Source organism: Mus caroli, chromosome 19, assembly GCF_900094665.2.
Source record: "Mus caroli chromosome 19, CAROLI_EIJ_v1.1, whole genome shotgun sequence".
NCBI classification, from domain to species: Eukaryota; Metazoa; Chordata; class Mammalia; order Rodentia; family Muridae; genus Mus; species Mus caroli.
Window position 1 is genome coordinate 2850087 of NC_034588.1, and position 21786 is coordinate 2871872.

The 21786-nt window shown below is 51.7% G+C and overlaps 4 protein-coding genes across 6 annotated transcripts; 1 reads left to right on the forward strand and 3 right to left on the reverse strand.

Annotated features, from left to right (window-relative positions):
* Positions 1-138: 138 nt before the first annotated feature.
* Positions 139-4769, reverse strand: Tm7sf2 (transmembrane 7 superfamily member 2). The gene is made up of 10 exons (XM_021151298.1): positions 4575-4769; positions 4016-4212; positions 3861-3915; positions 3409-3603; positions 3221-3324; positions 1305-1424; positions 1050-1218; positions 785-865; positions 581-703; positions 139-414 (listed from the first exon to the last, which is right to left on the reverse strand). Exons 1-10 carry the CDS (start codon positions 4624-4626, stop codon positions 254-256), a joined length of 1257 nt encoding a protein of 418 aa, XP_021006957.1. The 5' UTR covers positions 4627-4769; the 3' UTR covers positions 139-253.
* A 126-nt stretch (positions 4770-4895) lies between these two features.
* On the reverse strand, positions 4896-13996 carry Vps51 (VPS51 subunit of GARP complex). Its single transcript, XM_021151297.2, has 10 exons — positions 13716-13996; positions 13140-13269; positions 8478-8624; positions 8182-8401; positions 7355-8072; positions 6768-6983; positions 6374-6592; positions 5938-6059; positions 5765-5852; positions 4896-5281 (listed from the first exon to the last, which is right to left on the reverse strand). Exons 1-10 carry the CDS (start codon positions 13941-13943, stop codon positions 5021-5023), a joined length of 2349 nt encoding a protein of 782 aa, XP_021006956.1. The 5' UTR covers positions 13944-13996; the 3' UTR covers positions 4896-5020.
* A 2889-nt stretch (positions 13997-16885) lies between these two features.
* Positions 16886-17626, forward strand: Tmem262 (transmembrane protein 262). Its single transcript, XM_021151839.1, has 3 exons — positions 16886-17164; positions 17269-17368; positions 17470-17626. Exons 1-3 carry the CDS (start codon positions 16991-16993, stop codon positions 17544-17546), a joined length of 351 nt encoding a protein of 116 aa, XP_021007498.1. The 5' UTR covers positions 16886-16990; the 3' UTR covers positions 17547-17626.
* Positions 17601-21785, reverse strand: Zfpl1 (zinc finger protein like 1). 3 transcript variants are annotated; one of them, XM_021151836.2, is made up of 8 exons: positions 21679-21785; positions 21159-21268; positions 20754-20865; positions 19401-19594; positions 19214-19286; positions 18996-19142; positions 18662-18779; positions 17601-18057 (listed from the first exon to the last, which is right to left on the reverse strand). In XM_021151836.2, the coding sequence occupies exons 2-8, from the start codon at positions 21258-21260 to the stop codon at positions 17871-17873; spliced, it is 933 nt and encodes a 310-aa protein (XP_021007495.1). In that variant the 5' UTR covers positions 21261-21268; positions 21679-21785; the 3' UTR covers positions 17601-17870. The 3 variants fall into 3 exon arrangements, with proteins under 3 accessions (XP_021007495.1, XP_021007494.1, XP_021007497.1); XM_021151835.2 differs by having other exon boundaries at positions 21610-21785; XM_021151838.2 differs by lacking the exon at positions 21679-21785 and adding an exon at positions 21456-21509.
* Between the last annotated feature and the right edge of the window lies 1 nt (position 21786).

The window sequence follows — 21786 nt, forward strand, 5'->3', positions numbered from 1 at the left end:
GGTGCCCATTTCGGAGAGTAACCAGTTGTCTCTCCTCGTCAGACTTGGAGACCCACAAACCACTTCTAAGCTTTCCTTAGTCAACTAGTCACCCCCAAGCCTCAAGCTACTGGCCCCAGGATAGAAAAAAAACACAGGAAAGGTTGAAAACATTTATTCAACAGGGAAAAATACTTTCCTTCTGGGAGCAGTGGCTCCCTCTTGCTTTGAACCTCTTCTCCAGGCTGATAGAACTTAGATGGACTGGCTTGCTTCAGTAGACATAGGGTATGATTCGGTAAGGCACACGCTTGCAGTACTCCTGCCAGGCACGGCCGTACTTTTGGAGGCACTGCTGCTCATCTCTGGCCTCGCGGTGCACCAGCAATGCAGTGAAGTAGAGGACGTAGAAGTAGGGCAGCAGATGGGATAGCCCTGGAGGGAAGGGGCTGCATGATCAGGCACTAGCACCCATTTCATATAAAAGCTTTCACAGCTGATGGCACACAGGGTGTCGGGTCATAGGTCTTGTGTCCACCTCCATTAACTGATTAGTCAGTCCTCCCACCAGGCACACCGACCTACTCCAAAACCCACTCACCACAGGGCAAAGACCATGCCAGAGCCATGATGAGATCTCCCAGGTAGTTGGGGTGTCGAACCATACCCCACCACCCAGACACCAGCAGCCGCCTCCCTGTGGCAGTGGGGATGGTCTCGAGACCTAGAGAAATCCAGCTAAGGAAACGGAACCACAGGGCCTTCCTGCTTCACCTCACCACGACCTCTAGGAGACCCGGCTTACCGGCCACACTGGGGTCAGAAGGATTCTTTCTGAATGTGTTTTTCTGGGAGTTGGCCCCTCGGAAGATGTAGTAACCAATAGCTGAGGGAAGGTACGAGCAGGTGGTGAGGTAGGAGTCCCAGCCTTTTGCCTAACCCTGACCAAAGCCTGTCCAAATCCCAGGCTTCCAGCTTTAGAGAAGCGTCAGAGCCTAGGCCCTACCTGATGGGTACTGAATAAAGCATGAATAGAAGGGGAAGGGGAAATGAAGGGCCCTCCTACTGACCCTTAAGGAGGCAGATGAGCAAGGCCATGGGCAACCCCAGAGGCTGTGGATGGTACAACAGGAACTGGGCCTGCAGGCTGTAGGTGAATGGTACCCAGGCTAGATCTCCAAAGACCAGCATGAAGCCAAAACCATCATGTATTATGTCCATGGTGGTGAGGACAGACTCCTGCAGGAACATGACCAGATACTGGCTTAGTCAGATGACATCCTCAAGATCCCCTGCTTGCCTCTTGCTCTCCAATCCAGCCTCACCTCATACCAGAGGGCATCACCCACATACAGCAACTGGAAGCCATTGACCAGCCACATAGCCAGGGAAGGACTCCCCCGAAGCTCCGCCTCCTGCATCAGCAGGGCCAGGTTAATGAAAACCTAAAGGAAGTAGGGACAGGGCCATTGTCTGAAGGGGAACTTCTGGGTAGAACAGTGCCGACCTCGCCCTCCTTCCAGCTGCCCACTCACATGTTGAATGGATCCAGGTTGTGTACTCGAGACGCACTGGATTGCAACTCTGCCTTGACTTAAAACTCCTGCCTTGCAATCTGAGCTTTATCACTTGGGCAGAATATGTCTCTTTGCTAAAACTCACGTCCCCACTGCCATATGGAAACAGGAGTAATCAGGGCCCCGCCTTGAGTTCTTGTTGGAAAACTAATATTATGTTTGTAGAGCTAAGAATTGGCTTATTATGAACCTAAATTTTGCACCCTCTTCCTCCTCCTCCTTTTTGTCTTCTTCTTTATAAGTCAGAGTTTGGGGCTGGAGAGATGACTCAGCGGCTAAGAGCACCGACTGTTCTTCCAAAGGTCATGAGTTTAATTCCCAGCAACCACATGGTGGCTCACAACCATCTGTAAAGAGATCTGATGCCCTCTTCTGGTGTGTCTGGAAACAGCTACAGTGTACTCATATAAACCAAATAAATCTTTAAAAAATATAAATAAGTAAGGGTTTCTTTGTGTATCCCTCGCTGTCCTGAAACTTTTTCTGTAGACCAGGCTAGCTTCGAACTCACAGAGATCCACCTGTCTCTGCCAAAGTGCTGGATTAAGGGTGTGTGCCACCACTGCCTGGCTTTAGACTCTCATTCTAGTAGCTCCAGTGGCCTGAATAGTGTGGCTTCTTCAGTAATACTGATGTGGTATTGTCTTGAGAGAGAGAGAGAGAGAGTTTCACTGAGTAGCTTTGGTTGATTTGGGACCATATAGACCTGGCTGGCCTTGAACTCACAGAGATCTGCCTGCCATTGCCTCTGGAGTGCTGGGATTAAAGGCATGTCCTACTACATCGAGCCCTCACAGGAAATTGTAGAAGAAAATTTCATTCCATCCTATTTTATGAGTGAGGAAAAACCTTATATTCTGGCACATATGTGGGCAGGCCAGGCCAGCCAGTGTCCAGATTAATGCTGGGCCTGGGTCGGGGGGGGGGGGCCTGGGGGGTCTGTAGCAACTGTAATCCTAGTTACTTGATTAGCTGAGGGAAGCAGAAGGGACCTTGATTTTGAGACTAGCCTGGACTATCCGAGTGAGACCTGTTTCAAAACTAAATCCAAACTCAGATTCAGAGGACATGGGCACTCCTGCCTCTACAGTGAAGGCAGGACCTGGCCTGAGCCCCTTTGGAGCTCTTGGCCACCACCCATGTACCCCTTGTACATGTGATCTTAACACAAGAACAGCTGGCCTGTTGTCAAGGCCACCAATGACAAACAAGGTGTTAAATCTGACAATCCCTGGAGGCAGTTGCCTGGTCCTTCAAGCTCCTCCTTAGCTGTCTTTGAAGTTGATTTTGTATTTGGCCGCTACATCCAAAGCCGCACCTGCTCTCCCAGCTCACTGCCTGCTTTGCTCCCCCATACAACCTGTCATCACTGTCGTATAGATTTAGTTTTGTGGTGCTAGGGTTGGAATCTAGGGCTTTATGTACGTAAGCCAAATGCGCTCACTCGCTCTCTCGCGCTCTCTCTCTCTGTCTCTCTCTCTCTCTCAAGATTTTACATTAAAAACCCTCTTGTTCTATTAAAGCAAAACCATAGGTTCACAACACAGCAACATATTGGCAAATGAATGAATGAATGAATGATTGCTGCCACCCAGCAATGCTAGCCCACTCTGCTCTTTTCCTGGCCCAAGACCAGCAGAATTAAGTCCAGCATGCCAGCATACCCAGCCGATGAGGCCAGGTCTCAGCTCACAGAAATATTTGAAGTCAAAGGAACCGAGGCGAGGGTTCAGCTCCCGTCCAAGAAAGAAGTCATACATGGAATTTCCTGGGGAACAACAGAAGGTGAAGGCACAACAGGTATGCATGCATCCCACCTACCTCATCCCTACCTCACTGGGACCCTTCTCACCTGAGTTTCCCCCAGGAGCCAGGGCTGAGGCAGGAGCTACCAAAGCCTTCGCATAGAGGAGGAGGCTGAAGATAAAGCTGGTGAGAGTGGTCGCAAAGGCCAAGGGCAGGAGCATTCCAGGGAGTGCCCCCAGGGGCAGCCCCACTGACACCCCCAGCCCCATCAACAGGGCTGTTAGCACCAGAGCCTGGAAGCCTGAACCACAGCAGAGTGAGCCCTGGGGTGGCTTGCATAACTTCCAAAGCCAACACACACACACACACACACAAACAGAGTTCTGGGAGAACATTGGCCATTGGCCTGGAGCTGAGTAGCAGCAAAAGAGGTGGAAGCACGGCTAGATTCCCATAAGGGCACAAACATGTCATCAGAGCTCGTCCATAAACCTCCCACCACCCTTGGAACCCACCCCAACCCATGTAACTCCGAATTGGGGGGAGAACCCCAGTCACCATTAATAGGGTAGCGCAGGCGACTCTTGTCCTTCAGTTCCAGCCCTTCGGCCACCTGCGGGTATAGGGCAGGTTTCATAAGGGCTGGGGATGACTTCCCCGGCTCCAGCCCTCCCTGCACCCTCCTCCCTGGTGTGTTAAAACAGAGCACACACCTTGCGTGCAGGCAGCAAATAGAGCGCCACCTGCAGGCCGAGCCAGATGAAAAATAGCAGCAGAGCCCATGGGCTCCACAGCTCCTCCAGACCAGGCAGATAGGCTGGTAGGGCCAGGAGGCGCGCCGGGCCCGAGCGGGCCGCCAGGAGCAGGTGGAACATGGTGGCAGGCAACAGGATCAGTAAAGCCGCGACGCCTGGAAAGAGGGCCACTGTGTACCGTGACTGCTCCCCAGAGCTCTCTCAAGTCCTCAGGAGCCTTGAGTCACCTGCCTGCTTAGCAGTTTCCCAGCGCCATACTCCTACCTTAATTTTCATCTTGTCCCTCTGCCCTCTGGCATTCCCAAAGACCATCCTGCTCTCCCATACTGTCTTTCATTACACAAACTCCCCGCTGTGCAGCTGTCAGCACTGGTCCCTCCTCTTCTGCAGACACCCGGACACCCGCGCACCGGATCCTTCTGCAAAACTTCCCAAAAGCCTTCTATAGAGCTCGTATCCTATCCTGCTCCCGTTAAGTGGCATCAGGTCAGCCTCCACCCCAAACCTTCCCATTTACCCAGCGGCCCCCCGAATTCCAGTGGGGCCTGGGAGGCCTCACGAGAAGTCATGATCTCTGCTTTGCAGGGGAACAATGGCTCACAAAAGTCGATCAAGGAAACACAAACCGCCCCATGCCGGGTTACGGCTCGGCATCAGATGCGGAGGTGGAAAAGCTGCTGCTCTTGTTCAGTGATCTTTAAATGGACGCGCCCTCTGCCCACCCTGGGCCCAGCACAGTAGCCAATCAGCGCTGGGAGGCGGGCCCCATGCTGGCGCCTCAGAAGCTTCGGTACTGAAACCCAACCCTGGCGGGTCCCGCCCCTGCAGGCAAGAGGAAGGAGGAGGACACATAAGTTTATTAGAAGGATCCATGAACCCGCCAGCGGGGAAGGGCCTCTAGGATGAGAACAGGGCATAGGGAGGACAGGGCGATAGGACTACTACGGGACTCGTTGGCAGATTCTAGCCGCGCTCGCAGATGACCTCGACAACACTAGGTTCCATGGGCACTGGGTCGGGACAGCGCAGAGCAGCTGAGGCTACTACTTCATCCAGCAGCAGGTGCACTAGCTCCTCATCAGCCACAAAGCGCCACAAGTAAAGCTGCAGGAAGTGGCAGTCCACCTGCACCTGCTGCAGCCCAAAGCGCCCAAAGGTGCGCAGGCGCACACACTCCAGTAGTGTCTTCAAGCTGATCTTAATGATGCCAGTCAGCACGGACACCTGTAGGTGGACACAGGGATGCAGCTCAGTGACTGCAGTCTTTTGGGGAGGAGCATACATCCAAATTCTGAGCAGAGGCAAGGGAGATAAAGACAGAAATTTCTAGGGCTCAGGTTAGGAGGGAACAATGCAATGTTGCCACCATAAAGGCGAGGGCAGATAAACCCCGGTGGTCAGAGATGATCAGAGATGGGGCCTCATGAATACGGTGGGCAGCAGTCACCACTGAGTACAAGGTAAAATGGAGGAAAGAGATCGCTGAGCTTGGGCGGCGGTGGGGCAGAGATGGAGGTAGGAGTGGGAGCCCCATGACTAAAGACTGGTTTGGAGCGTAAACCGTACACCACAAGGTGGTTTTGCTCTGGACCTAGAGACAGAGACTGCATAAAGTGATCTTTAATACAGCTCAGATGGGGTCCTAGGGCTCTCTGGATTGGTGTGGGAGCCACCCTTCCCCTGGGATGTAGAGAAGGTACTTCAGACCTTATTGAATTCCACAGGGCTGAACACATCGATCCTTTCAGAGAACAGCTTCTGAATATTGCTCAGGAGGTTTGTGTCCATGGGAGCACTGGAAGGGGGAAAGAAAGAGTCAGAGGCCACTCTGCCCACCCTCCCTCTTCTGTCTCTCTCAGGGAGGCTCCGAGTAGCCTGACCTGGGTGTGTAGCTGGGTGCATAGCGGCCCTGCTGCCGGGAGCTGCTGTACACAGAGAAGGTCCTTTTGCTCGAGTCACTGCTCTGGGCCTTACGGACACCCTCTTCATACAGGAGCCCCACCTGGTGGAGAAAAGAGGCACTGCAAGGCCAGGGCATGCTTACTGACAAAACTTCCCCCTCTGCTGCTTGAAGAATCCTAGGTACAGTCACCACCTACCCAATCAGGGGAGTGGAAGCAAGGCAGGGAAACCTAGTCTGAAACCCAGTTTTTAGCTCATCCCTGCTTCAGCTTTTTGGGTGACTTTGGGCCTGCACATCCCACAGGTATGAAATGGGGCTTCTAGTGGCACGGCATGGGTACTGCCAGACCCCTTTTGTCTTGGTCCTTGGAACCCAGCATGCATTGGGTTCCAGCAGGCGGCCTGTGGCAGCACCTGGACATCAATAGCTGTAGTGTCCTCCACCACACGCTTCATGACAGCACGCACGTTCCGGGGCTCCAGAGTGCTGAGCCAGTCCCGGGTCTCCACACTCTTACGTAGCATCTGGGATATGACCAGGCCTTGCACCTTCACATAGTGAGTCAGCAGCCGCCGTGCTGTCTCTCTGGCCTCTGCACACAGTGTGCTCACAGGTGTAACGGGAGACTGGTCCTAAGTCACAAAAGCAGAGGACAAAGGTTGCAGGTACTAGAGACAGATCAGAAACCACCACCAATGAGGAAGTGAGCAAATCTTGGGAAACTGAGGCTGAGATGGGTGCAGACCACCAGTCTGGTTCCTGTGTTGCCAGCATCAGTGCCCTTTCCCCTCTCCTGAGCCACTTCACCTGCACCAGAAACTGTTCATCAGTGAGTGTGAGGATGTAGGAGATGGTGGCTGTCTCATAATCCAGGCAGAGGCGAGAGAGCAGCAGGAGCAAGGCAGGCGGCGTGGCACCTCCCTTTTCTCCGGGGCTGTCACAGAAGCTCTGGGCTGTCTGGCACATGGAGCGGATGAAACCCACGATGAGGCCCTCACGGACTCCCTGGCTGCAGAACTCACCCTGAAAGGAAGGGAAGCCCAGATCTACTACCAGTCCTTTCTCATAGGCTGGAGAGGCCCAGCAAAGTCAGAGCACAGGGCTATTCCTCCCTCTTTGCCTTAACCCTCCTCTACAGGCAGCCCCACCCTGCTTCCAAGCCTCGGTGGTAAGGCTGGCAGCAGTGAGGTCCCTGGTGCCCTTCTAGCTTTAGCCCGGCTGCATAGCATTTTCTCCTCCAGACTGCCTCCTGAGAATGTGACTCCACACGCAGAGTACTTGAGACAGTACTGGGTGGGGCTGGTGACATGTCCCAGGGTTCCCCAAACACTAGTAAAAGGATGCTGGAGGGCCAGTCAGCAGAACGAATAACCAAAGCCAAAGGACAGACATACCCTGAAGTAGGGCTTATTGGAGAAGGACACCTCCTTGGCGGTAAAGAGATGCACAGAAGCCAGTGACGCCTTAATGTGGCTTAGGATGGAGCTGGCCACATTGGCCAGCAACTCAGCCAGGCTGGGGCCCTCCTTTCCCGCTAGGCGAGGTGCTGCCAGGGCCTGGCGAACATCCGTCAGGGAGCTCAGGAAGGCAGCCTTCAGACCCTGCAGATGGTGGCTCAGGCGCTCCCGGGCCACTTGCTCCACAATCTCTGTGGCTGACTCAGAAAGCCCAGCAGCGGCCAGCAGGGCCCCAGGTGCTCGCAGGCGCCGGTGGAAGCGATCTAGTGCACGCACCAGCAGTGAGTTGTCACTACCACCCTGCTCCTGTGCCAGCCGCCGCTCAACCAGTGCAAAGTAGCGGCCGCCCAGCTCCTGCGCAAAGGCTGCCAGCTTCTCCGCACCAGCAGGGCCCTGAGCAGCAAACAGCTCCTGGTAGGCTGCTGCCACCTGGCAGAGGCCACCTACAAAACCATTGCCACCGCGGTCGGTGAATTCTAACACATCAGGCGCTGGAGGGGAGGGCCCCAGCTCGGCCTCCAGGCTACTTAGTTCTTCCTCCAGCCGTCCCCGAGCATGCGCTAGGAACTCTTCGCACAGCTCCTCAGCCGGCTCGCCCAGGGCCAGCAGCAGCTCCACACACTCGGCCTGCTCTGGGGCACCTGAGCAGCCTTCCCTGTAGTGACAGAGATGCAGTGAGGACGGCTTGTGGGCTGCAAGGGAGGAAAATATGTAGGGGGCACTGGATGTGTTTGGAGAACAACGACCAGGCCCGGAAACCACACCTGAAGCGCTGCCGCAGCTGCTGGGCCAAGCGGGCTGTGATGACCTGGCAGTCATCCTGGATGGCACGGAAGGAGGGTAGGTGCTGGTACTGCTGCAGCACGGCCCTGGCACGACCCTGGTAGCGCACAGCCTGCCCATAGGCACCCAGCTCCACGCACTTGGTGAGGCGCGAAGGCAGCTCAAAAAGGAACTGCAGTTTCCGCAGTAGTGCATGTACCCCTAGGAGACAGGAAGGGCATGTGAACTGCAGAGCTCAGGGTGGCTGGCTGCAGGGCCTGGCCAGCACAGAGCCTACCTGCTAGCTTGGTGATGCGCTCGTGTCGGTCCTGTAGCGTGGCGCTGATCCGTGCGCTGAAGTTGGTGATCACTGCCATGTTGGTGGCCAGCCGGTCCATCTCGTCTTCCATCTTCCGGAAGTCATTCTTCATCTTTCTAATGGTGTCTAGAAGGGCAAAAGCCGAGCGAGGGAAATGGAAATGACTAAGGCAGAGGTGCAGCTCTCACTGATAACCAGCGATATGACTGAAATGGGCGGGGCCTTGGCAGTATGATGTCTTTATGTTGGTGCAGCAAGCCCTGAGTACCCGTATCCCTGGTGTGGAGGGAAGAGGGTGAGACTGGAGGGTGAGATTGGAGGGAAAGTGCCGGGCGGTGGTGGCGCAAGCCTTTAATCCCAGCACTTGGGAGGCAGAGGCATGCGGATTTCTGAGTTCGAATGCAGCCTGGTCTACAGAGTGAGTTCCAGAACAGCCAGGGCTACACAGAAAAACCCTGTCTCGAAAAACCAAAAAAGCTGGGCATGGTGGCCAGCCTGGTCTAAAGAGTGAGTTCCAGGAAAAACTGTCTCAAAAAGAAAGGAAGAAAAGAAGGAAGGAAGGAAGGAAGATCAATACAACACATTCATTTTCTCCTTTTTTCTTTTTGAAATAGCATCTCACTATGAAGCTCTGACTGGCTCAAAACACCTGCCTCTGCTTCCTGAGTGCTAAGGTTAAAGGCATGCTCCACCACTCAGTCCTGCCTGACATCTTCTGCTTAACTCAGTCTATCTTACTGTTTTAGGGCTGAGTAACACTATTGTTGGGTCACATCCCTTATTTATCCACTTATACAGTTGACAGCTATTTGGATTGCTTCTACTTTTTTGCTACAAAAATTGTGTATGAAGTTCGGTATGAACATGTTTTCAGTGTTTCGTTGTTTTGGTTTTTTTTGTTTGTTTGTTTTCGTTTTTTTGGTTTTTGGAGACAGGGTTTCTCTGTATAGCCCTGGCTGTCCTGGAACTCACTCTGTAGACCAGGCTGGCCTTGAACTCAGAAATCCGCCTGCCTCTGCCTCCCAAGTGCTGGGATTAAAGGCAAGTGCCACCACACCTGACGTGTTTTGTTTTTTAATTTGTGTGTGTATACATGTGAGTACATACAGAGGCACGCAGAGTACATGATCTATGCACATCCGTGTGGGATGTCCTCACCACACATACACACATGTAAGTCAGAAGCTGATGAAAGGGGTCGTCCTCTTTTGTCTGTGTGTGCTTGTGTGCACATACGTGTGCAGGTGGCCAGAGGCCAGATGGAGAGACCGACCCCTGTAAGGCAGAGGTACAGGCATCTGTGGGCTGCCTAGGATCTGAAACACTGTTTGTTGATAGAGCAGACTCCTGTAGCATCTCTCCAGCCTTCCTTCCCCAGCTTGCTTTTGACAGCTGGCTGGTCATCCAGGAAGCCCAGGGATAAACCTGTTCCTTTCACAGACTGGAGTTTCAGATGTGTACTACCACACTTTTTTCTGTTTGTTTGTTGGAGACAGGTTCTCATTATGTATCCCTGGCTGACGCAGAATTCACCATATAGACCATGCTGGCCTCAAACTCAGAAAGATCTCTGCCTCTGGAGTGCAAGGGTAAAAGGTGTGCTTTTCTTTTTCACATAGGTGCTGAGAATCTGAACTCAGGTCCTCAAGTTTGCACAGCAAGCACCTCACTCACTGCGCCATCCCCAGCACCCTTTGTTTTTTGTTTGTTTGTGTAGGATTTGAGATGAATGCTCTAGGCTAGTGTTAAAATTACAGCAATCCCCTTTGTTTCTAACATGCAGGGATTACAGGAGCTGCTTGTATATATATATATGTATATATATCATTATCATATTATATAATAGTAATGTCATATTACCAGGAGTGAAATTGCTGCTGCTCTGGAGATAATTCCGCTTAGCCTTTTGAGGGCTAGCAAAGCTTTTCTGCAGGAGACAGAACAGCTCTGTGTTCCCACTGCTACTTCATCAGGTTATGTGTCCTCCACATCCCAACCAACATGTTATGTAGTTATGGCAATCCTACTGGGTGTGCAGAGACGTCCTATCTTCCTAATCAGTGAGGCAGGACATCTTTACATGAACTTATTTTTCATTTGCATGATAGTTTATTCATTGGGCAGGGTGCTGTGTGCATGTCAGCACCTATTCATGTCATGTTACTCACATGGAGGTCAGAGTACAACCTAAGGGAGTTGGTTTTCTCGTTCTACCACATGGGTCCCAAGGACTGAACTCACAAGCACAACCTGCTGAGCCATCCAAGCTGGGTTTCTGAAACTGCAAAAGCAGGGACCTAACCCAGTTTCCGCATGCTGAACAAGCATTTTGCTATTAAAGTACACCCCCAGCCCACATTCTGGCACATATGTACACATAACCTATTAGCTGAGTTTTGAGACACAGTCTCTTGAAGCCCAGATTCCCCTAGGCGTCCCGTCTCTACCTCTCCAGTGTTGGGGTTATGTGTGTTTCATGCCCAGTGTGTTCAGCTTTGCCTTGAACTTACTTTCCTTCACACTGGATAATCTCGAGTGGCCCATCTTTAAGTTTGCTCATTCTACTCTTTCTTCTGCTCCCTTTTTCTTTCTTTTTTGGGGGAGGGGGTTGTTTGTTTGTGTTTTTGAGTCAAGGTTTCTCCGTGTAGCCCCAGCTGTCCTCCCTTTGTAGACTGGACTGGCCTAGAACTCACTCTGACTGCTGGGATTAAAGCATGTGCTACCACACCCAGATCTTCTGCTATTTCAAATTTACTGCTATGCAGCCCAGGCTGGTCTCAAGCTCATGGCAGCCTTCCTTGCTTGGCCTCTGAAGTACAGGCATCTATGGCCAGTGCCAGCATATTCTTGAGTAAACGTAAAACACTGTAGTGCTTGCAGATCAGCAATCTCAGCTCTCCTAACACCCACTTTATGATTTGCTCCTTCCTTAGAAAAAAGTACAAAACAATTCAAGCCATCTATATTACGTAACAAATACATGACAAACACTATACATATTCCAACAAATGAGAATGTGTAATACTGGCAAAGTTCCTATGGGAAATTCCTCTACAAGGAAATCACTATCTTTTTTCATCTTGAAGCTAGCATTAACAGACCAGCACTTACTCACTGAATCAGGTTCAAATGAGATAAAAGAACAGCAAGGATGTACCACAGCCACCACCGAGGCACTGGCAGAGCACTGTGCCCCGTGAAGACATAACCCCACAGATGTGAACATCTGGCAGAGCACTGTGCCTCGTGAAGACATAACCCCACAGATGTGAACATTCACTATGGTCTGCCTCCTGGACATGTGGATTAATGTTACTATACAAACATCAAGTGCATCGCCTGAAAGGCAGACAGATGGTAGGTAGTGTGAGGAGAGCTGAACTATCTAGTAGTGGGACTGGCGAGATGGCTCAACAGCTGAGAGTGCACTGCTCTTGTAGAAGACCTGATTTAATCCCCAGCATCCGTGTCACTAGGCTCACAACTGACTCTAACTTCAGCTCTGGGGGATCTGTGGATACCTGTACATATCTGCCCCCCACCACCACACACACACACACACACATAATTAATTTCTGCTGCTGCTGCCTGCTTCCCTGCCCTGGTCCTTGGCATGCCTATAGCCATTTGCTTCAGGCCTGCCAGCCATCCCATATTGCTGACATAAAAAGCAGCAGACACAGTAAAATAGTTTGCTCAAACTGAGGTCGGGCTGACCATATATCGAATGGTGAGGCTTATTACTCGCCTTGGAAATTCCCCAGTTGTGGCCTTCAGGCAAAGCCAAGCTAGATTCCCCAACCATGGCCTTTACTCAGAGCCAAGCTAGACAAGGGGCTAGTTTGACCATAATGTCTAAACTACTAACACCCTTGGAAAAAGGCTGCAGCCCACCCTGTATCTGCTTATGAGCTCATTATGGCTTTTTCCTTATAAAGTCTGACCCGGGACAGTGTACAGGCACGTGGCTCTCGAGTCTGTGAGCTGGTGCCCTAATCAATCAGTCTTGGGGTGTGCACTCAACAGCCATGCCTATGTGACTGAGATTAGTGTTCATGTGGTTTGTGAGGTGGCTCCTGGACCCCAAAAACTATTAGTAAACCTTAAGGAATGAGGATACAGGCAGAGGGGGAGAGAGTGGCAGATCTGCTCTCAAGGCAGACTGACCAGAAACAAAAGTTACCACTAATAACATTTTTAACAAAAATTTTAATTGACGTTGAGATGGCTTAGCAGCAGGTAAATGTGTTTGTCACCAAGCCTGATAACCTGAGTTCAATCCCTGGCACCCTCATGGTGGAAGGAGAATACAGACTCCTGAAAGTTGTCCTCTGACCCCCACACAAATGTTGCGTCCCACACATATGCAGGTACACAATATAAATAAACAAAACTAACGCTTCCTGAAACGCTGGTGCTTCCTAAGTGCTGCAGAGAAACTGCATCTCATTCTTCCTTCCCAGCGCTGGTCCTTTGGACAAACCCCACCCCCACAGGAGTCATCACTTCCACAGCAGTGGATTAAGGTTGGGACCCAATTATAATCTGGGTCTCTTTCCTTTAATCCCTGTTTTTCTCAGCACCGGGTGAGGACCTGGTGGGGTTGGTGTAAAACTGAGGAGTGTGTCCCAGTGGGGTCACCTGTAGCTGAGATGAACTTGTTGTAGTTCTCATAGACCAGGGTCTGCATGTCGCTGTCTAGAGCCCGGATCTGCCGCACCATGTCCGTCTCACTGTCCATCAGCTGAGCCAGAGGACACTCTCTACGCAGCTAGAGAAGCAGGTAGGAACAGTCAGCGTTAGTGCTCACTCACGTCCTGCTACCCTGCTTTACGTCAGTTGGCTTTTGGTGCAAGACAACTCCGATTCCACCCTTACTAGGAATCCCATAAGTGGCACACTTTAAGTGGCACACTTCACAGGTTACTAGGTTAGACCCAATTTGGGATTTGTCAGCTTTCATGGTCTTCAGGCTTAGTTTAAAGTCAACCTAGGCCCAGCCTAGCGCCTGTCAAGAGCATGGTCACACCCACTACCAAGAGCCAGCACAGAGACCTCAGACCCAGTGTGACCTCAAGTCAGGCCCAGGCTCCCTTAGCCTCCAGATCTGCCTCTACTGCCTTCTAAGGGCTGCCGTCACCACAGCAACCAAATCGGGAGTAAGATCTAGGGTCCAGGATATTTGGGGTCTGGACCTGCCCCATTTCACACACACACCTTATCAAGATAAACTTCCGGGTCGAAGTGCGCCCCATTGAGATCGGTTGGGTCCAGAGGGTCAGGCCCTGCGGGGTGCCCCGCCGCCTCCCCCTCCGAGAGGCCGTAGTAAAGCTTCAGCATCCCGTGAGCCTTCCGCCGACGCTCCGGAGCGTCCGCCTCGGGACCTTCTGGAGAGTCCCCAGGCCCGGACCCTAGGCCAGGCCCTACAGCTGCCGCAGCCGCCATAGCTCCAACCTCAACTCAAAGGGGTGAGGCAGGGGAGGGAACAGAAAGCACTTCCGGGGACCATAAACTTGCTGCAACCAGGCGGTCCTTCAGGTGAAACGTTCCTCTGCAGCTGTAGGATATGTGAGACTAAAGTTCCGTCTTGTGCTTGTCCTTCTGGAGCACAGAGGTTTCACTGAACTTCCGGGTCGTTGAGTTTCTGTGATTTTGCTGTGCTACTTGGGTGAATCGTGGCGTCCCAATCCTGCATCCGCACAGGAAAGAGACTTGCAGAAGATCCAATATGCGTCACAGGGGGTCTGCAAGGTTCAAACGTCCATTCAGTAGCCTGCAATATGGCTTTAACGCAGTGTTTCCCAAGGTTCTGTCTCCAAGGAGTCATTCAATATGAGAAACTTTATTCTACTTAGAGAATTTAAGATGTTAATCTTCAGAAGTTGGTGGAATGTGATACGTGAGCAGTTGGGATTGAGGATAATTCGGAAGTTTTAAAGATGTAGGCATAAAACAAAGCTCTCAGCAGGGCGTAGTGGCGCACACCTTTAATCCCAGCACTTGGAGGCAGAGGCATGTGAATTTCTGAGTTCGAGGCCAGCCAGGCTGGTCTACAGAGTGAGTTCCATGAGTTCCCAGACAGCCAGGGCTACACAGAGAAACCCTGTCTCTAAAAACCAAAATAAAAAAAATAAATAAAAAAGACGAAGCTCTTAAGTGAAGAGGGAATGAGGTCAGCTTGGTATATGCCGAGTTAAATAGAAGAAAATGAGACTTTACTAATGATGTACTGATAGGGTGCTGGGCTGCCAGGAGTTTCAGCAGACCAAACACTGTTTTTATCTGAAAATCAGGAGTTAAAAAAAAATCTCACTTTGTAGACCAGGCTGGCCTCGAACTCTGAAATCCGCCTGCCCCTGCCTCCCGAGTGCTGGGATTAAAGACGTGCGCCACCATGCCCGGCTGTGGTATACTTTTTATTTTTATTCAAGACAGGGTTTCTCTGCTTAGCCCTGACTGTCCTGAAACTGGTCCTAGTGTAGAACCTGTCTGCCTCCCAAGTGTTGGGACTAAAGGGATGTGATAACACTGTCACCAGCTCCACTGCCTAGCTAAAAACAGTTCTGAATGGTATTAAGTCTCCATCTGTCCTGCCCCCAGTATTGTATGTGTATTTGTGTGTGCAGAGGCCAGGGGATAGCTCAGAGCTGTAGTTACAGCTCGTGTGTGAGCTGCCCGTCATGATGCTGGAGACCAAAGTGCAAGAGCAGTTCACCCTGTACCAGCTCAAACCCTTTTCTATCTTTCTTTTCTCTCTCTTTCTTTCTCTTTGAGGCACCATCTCACTCTAACTTTGGCTGACCTGAAACTCACTATTGTAGACCAGGCTGGCCTCAAACTCAGAGATCCAGCTACCTCTGCTTCCTGAGTGCTAGGACTAAAGGTCTGTGCTACCATGTCCACAGCCTGCTTCTCAACCTGTCATGCATGGTTGCTCTTGTCACAGACTAAATGGATCATGTATTCACTTGTCTTGGACCAAAACATTTTCTTGCCTTCTTATCCAGTGGGCTATTTAGAAACTACATCCGAGGATCTCGGCCCACGAAGCTTTAAGAAAGTGAATTTGAGCTGGAAAGATGGTTTCACAGTTAAAAGCTCTTGCTGCTCTTCCTGATGACCCAGGTTCAATCCCCAAGCTCACAGCTGTTTGTAACACCCTGGGGGATCCAGTATCTTTTTGGCCTCCATGGGGAGCAGGAATACATGTGCATGCAGGCAAAATACTCATCCATACAGGAAAAAAAAAATCAAAATGAAAATAAACCCAGGCGTGGTGATGTGCACCTGCCTAGAACATTGTGGGTCAGGTAGGTGATCAGGGGAGGTCACGGTCATCCTTGTAAGTTTGAAGCAGCCTGGGCTACGTGAAAACTCTCCCAAAAGCTGAATAAACAACAAAAGGGCTAGAGAGATGGCTTAGCAGTCAAGAGTGGATTCCTGAAAGTTGTCCTCTGACCATCATATATGCATGGTGGCAATGCACACATTTCACTTCACCCACACTAAAATAAATGAGGCTGGGCATGGTGGCACAATCCTTTGATCCAGGCAGGTAAATCTCTGTGAGTTCGAGGCCAGCCTTGTCTACAAAAATGAGTTCCAGGGCTGCCTAATGAGACCTTATCTCAAACAAAACCAACCCTAGGTTAATTAGTACTAGTTAAATGTGATCTTTAAAACCCTATTTATCTTTCATGCTATAAAGATACCTGGGCCTTGGGAGTATACCAACTAGCACTGCAGAGTCAGAAAGGACACGCACAGAAGCACCTGGCGACAAGCAGCACTAACACCACAGAGCTTAGACAAGGCTGGCGACCTGATTGGCGCGAAAACAACTTTCTGCTGTTTCTGATTTCCTATGAAATCTGGTGGCCAGAACTGAGAGGGGGAAGGCGCTGGCATTGGGGGAATTACTCTGTAGTCATCCCAGAATACTATCTAAAGAAAAGGAAATTTTAGATTAATTTCCAGACTCTGCTCATTTAAGTTTGTGGTAACATGTTAAGTCTAGTGCTTCAACTAGAGCCTAGGATGTGGCCAAAGCCTTCCTTTGCTTGGAAAAGCCTTCAGCTATTCATCTAGGCCCTAATCATCTGCCTAAACCTTGTTTGTGGAGCTGGGACATGCCCCTCCACCTTCCTGAGCCTGGGCCTGTTCCCTGTACAATATTCTGAGGGAATACTGAGCTGCCCACAGTGTAGAGGATTGAATGGCGTGGGCTGCTATCCCTTCCTTCCACCACAGGCTCCTGCCACTCAGCACATTTTGACCATCCCTCCACAATGAACATCCTCAATCCCCAGACACATTCTGTTTGTTGGAATCAGGCTACATTCTAGAACCTTGCCCTCTCCAATGCCTTCCTCACTTTGGAATACACTGCTGTTTCCAACAGAACACCCGAGCATGGCAGGATTTTGCTGGCTCTGGACAGTGACCACTTGCTCCAGTTTCTGGCTCTGACTTGAGAGCAGGCTGTGACCAGGATGCGGTGGCGGGACCGCATAGCTGTGTTATGCTTCCCTCCGGGGCTGATGCTCACTGTAGCCGCGCTTATACTCTTCTTCATACACATGGCTGTCTTTGCTAGTGATGTTCACAACTTCTGTGTCATCCACGACTACGACCACATGAGCTTCCGTTACACGGTTGTACTGATAGTAGGTCTGGGGTGGGGCTCAAGGGCTGGCTGGGGAAAATCTCGGGGCTGATGGGAGTGTTTGTTATGTCAGGGGGCCACTCTCCCATTGGATTGGTCTCCCAGTTCTCCCAGGTGATCAGCATCGGCTGGGCTGCCATGGGGTCACTCTACGCAGAGATGGCCGGTGACAAGTTTCTTAGATGCTTTGCTTTGACCATTCTGAGTGAGTGGGGAGGTGTGCTACAGGAGGGGAGCTTTGAGACCCCGAGACATGGCAAGGAGGGGACAAAAATGTTGAGCTGATGGGTTGTCTCCTCTACCCAGTCCTCAATGGAGCCATGTTCTTCAACCGCCTGTGCCTGGAGTTTCTGGCCATCAATTACCGAGAGGAGAGACACTGAGGCCTGGGGATTGGGGACAGGACTAAGACGGGAGATGGAAAAAGCTGCTTCAGATGTTTTAATAAAGTCTGTTGTTTATTCGCACCTGTCTGCTCCATTGAGGGTTGAAGTAGAAGGATGGAGACTCAGAGGCAAGCAGGTGAAGACCAATTTGATCAAAAGGGCTACACCCCTGGCCTTGCAGCCTCAGCCTCCAACTGACTTGGCCCAGGGGATCTTAGTGTCTCAGGCCTGAGGGAGAGGAGTAGAGAAAAGCCCTCCAGCCCTCCCACCTTCTCTCCCCAGGACTCCAGGTCCTAAGCTGGCCCAAACACAAGCAAGGGCTCAGGAAGGACCTACACGGATGTGAGGGTTCATGAGGGGGTCCAGATTGGGATCACTGTCTGCTGCAGCCCGGCCGAGCCGAGACATGAGGGCGAGGAGTGCCAGGAAGCCCAGCAGCCCCAACAGGAGCAGCAGCCCTGCCCGCTGGAGCAGAGTCAGTGGCCGCTTCCGGGACCCAGCCCGGCTCCTAAGAGGAATGAGAGAAAAGTCAGGTCAGGCCCTGGGTCCCTACTCTGGCACAGAGAGAAGCCTTAGTCACTACCCTTGTGGACTGGGGCCGGTCACCCTGTACACCTGTCCTCGCCATCATATTGGGTTATGAAGCTTGAGTTAGTGGGACACAAACCATGCTGGAAGCCTGAATATGTTAAACACGGGAGACGCTTAGAAAAGCCAGGTGAAGCCAGGCGTGGTGGCACACGCCTTTAATCCCAGCACTTGGGAGGCAGAGGCAGGTGAATTTCCCAGTTCCAGGCCAGCCTGGTCTACAGAGTGAGTTCCAGGACAATCAGGCTACATAGAGAAACCCTGTCTCGAAAAACCAAAAAGAAAAAAAAAGAAAAGCCATCACAGCAGGAAGGGGCCTCAGAGCTCAAGTCCACACCACCTATAGGAGGAAAGGGCAGAGTCCCTGGGAAGGACAAGACACACTAGAGCCGCCTGTCGAGCCAGGGCCTCACTGTAGCCCTGGTACTGACTGTTTGTTAGGCCCCAGAACAAGTTCCACTGTCATCAAATTATCCATCATGGGCCTCTCCTTTCTGACATCCCACCCTTGTGTCTCTGTGTACCTGAGCAGCTGGGCCAGCCAGCCCAGAGCAGGCCGGCGGCGGTATTTGTCATCATCACAGTCTCCGTGAATGCCTGCTGTCCGGTCATCATCCCGTGTGTCATATACTTTCCTTGGGGCTGTAGAGACAGAGACATCAGCAACAACAGGCTCAGACAAACTGATCCTGTGGCATGGGTGGAGGTGGCATGGAGGACCTCCTGCCCTCCCCAGCCTAACAGAGTACCTGAGGAACTTGGAGTGAGGAAGAACCACCCCACAAGGGGCTCTGAGCTCACGCCACCCAAACCAACCACTGCTTTCTACTCTCTGTCTGGGAAGATTGCCCAGCTCACCGTGTGCCAGGGCTTCAGTACTCCCCATGTGTATGACTGTGTGCTGCTCAGGATGGCTTGGGGAGGGAGGAGGGCGGGGAGCCTGGCTATAGAAAGCAGGTGCAGATGGAGTGCTGGCTCTCTCCTCTTGCACAGAGGTGGTGGTGGCTGTGGAAAGAGCGATCTCTCAGTGGAGCAGGGAGGCAAGGTTCAGACAGCAGATGGAGGCCACCACTTACCATTAAAGCTGGACCAATCAGAGAAGTCTGAGGAATTGAGGGGCTCGGGCTCTGGGCTTATCACCTCATCAATCTGCAGAAAGGAATCTCCCGTCAGCAGTCTGCCCACTCCTGCTGCTAACCCATCCAATCTGCCTCAAGAGAGGCCAGCACAAACAGATGGTCAGACAGACAGAGAGACTCTCACCAGAGGGAGACCCAGTCCTGCCCGGGCCCAGTTGACTGTGGCTAGCTTTTCTCTCAGTGCTGAAGCCACTGGGCCAGCGAGGTTGGCTGGGGGGAAGATGGGGCCATTACAGCTGGGGCACTGGTAGCCTGCAGGCGCTGTGTTTCGTGGTAGCTGGGCAGCACGTTCATTGATACAGGCCCAGTGAAAGAGATCTTAGGACCCATGAAATAAAAAAGGACAGACATGAGAGAGGCAAGTCTTTGAGCTTTTATCCTTGGTCTAGCAATCCCATACCCCCAAGGCCCAGCTCACTGCAGGAATGGATTTTGGATATATGTGCTGATGCCCTACTCCGGGTCCCTAAGGCCTCTTGCAAATGCCACTGAACCAAAGCAAGGTAGAGTCTACCCACATGGCCAGCCCATGAGAAGGTGTGACTGGGAAGGAAGAAAATACCTTCCACCCTCTCAAGAGTCTCCTCTGGCCTAAAATCACACTCCTTGGGCTAATGACTACACAACAATAGTTTCAGGCTGGCAGTGCCTAATCCTAGCACTTGGGAGGTGGAGGCAGGAGTAAGATTTCAAGGTCAGCCCCATAATCCCAGTCTCAAAACAAAACAAAACAAAAAACCTACATACAAGAACACTATCAGGAGAGCTTCCCAGACACAGATACATGCAGATATCCAGAGGCACAAATACACAGTGCTTATAAATACACAAGCAAACTCGAGAGCCATTCCCTCAAAGTACACTAGTAGTCATACATGTAAGATGTACACATCTGTACACATCTGTACACATGTCCCCTAAAACTCACCCCCCACCTTCATGTCATCATGCATCCCATGGGACATGTGCTCACAAACACTCATCACCCATCTACTCACCCACAAGTACTAACCAAGGCATATGAGTGGACACATAATTTCACACGGAGAAATTCAGGTGGAGCTGCCCCCTTTTGGACCAGCACCTTGAACAAGCTAAGCTGAGGCTTTTATACTAGGCTCTGACTTCCAACTCCCAGCTAACTGTAACATGGATAGCTTCCTCTGGGTACAATCTGAGAGTCAGTAACATCCCCTAAAGTGGATCTTGCTCCCAGCCACAGCTCATAGTCAGCTCTAGCTCTCCCAGACTGGCAAAGCAGGAGGGAGGAGCTTTAACTTTCAGGGAAGATTCTAAGGTTTACGAAGAGAAAAGGCTTGCCGAGGCTTTATAAAACAGGACGGTACCTAAAGGAATCAGGATCTGAGGCTCTGCCCTTCACGCTTGAGGGACTCACTGTCTTGCTTCTTGAAGGATGCTATCAAACCTGTCTCCAAGCTGGATCCTGGGGCTGCCCTGACCCCTTCCCAGGCCTCACCATAGCAAACAAGACGGGTGGTCTCCCGACTGGCCAGGGGTGTGTTGCACAGGCGGCAATTGGGGTTGTAGTCACTATCTTGTAGCCACTGCAAGTAGGACTGCACGATGCACTGGAGTGGGAGAGAGATGTCACAACTGGTGCCCCAGGCTCCACGATGCACACACCACTCACTCCAAGGCCCAACTGCCTCGTTTTCTCTCATCAGACTCATCATTTCATCTGTTCAGTCAGTGACCATTTATTGAGCAGCTACTGAAGGCATAGCAGAGAGCATCACACCCATGTTCTTGCCCTTGTGGAGCTTACAGTCTAGCATAGGGTCCCTCATGGATTTAGAAGTAGCCAATCTTGTCTGCCCACCCACCCACCCACCCTGCTCAGACACTGCTCTAAACGCCCCACCTTGGCGTGATTGGCTACCAAGCAGTGCTCGCAGACGTTAACTCGGTGTTCGAAGCAGAACAGGTTCGTCACCTTCCTCTTGGGGCACTTGCAAAGTCCCATGACCGATCCTGTGGGGTGTGGTGGGGTGAAATCAGTTAGCAGGAAGCCAAGTTCTGGTGGCTGCCAGTTTGTTTTCACCAACCCAGTTCTCTTCTTCTTTTAAATCTCTCAGTCCCGTCTCACACCAGTCCCAACACCAAATTCTAGCATAATGCCTCAGCATGGGTAAAGCTACGTCTCCTGTACAGATCGTACCACAAACGACCGATCCTTCATTCCATCAAGACCCAGGAAGGCCCTAGCCAGCCAGATCTCTGCACAGCTCCAATACCACCAACCCCGCCCCCAAGACCCCACCCCCCTCTTGACCCGCCCCCAACTGGCCGACCACATCTGGATGTCCGCGAACCTCAGCGATGCCGATCACGACGGGTGCGTACGGTAATGGAAAGCGCGGAAGGCCGGGGACTGAGCTCACCAACTCCGGTAGCTGCAGCTCCGCTCCCTTCAGGTCCGGCCTGATTATCCCTCCGCTGCCACGTCTCTTCCGGGTGCGGCGCACGCTGATGACGCCACAGCGCCGCAG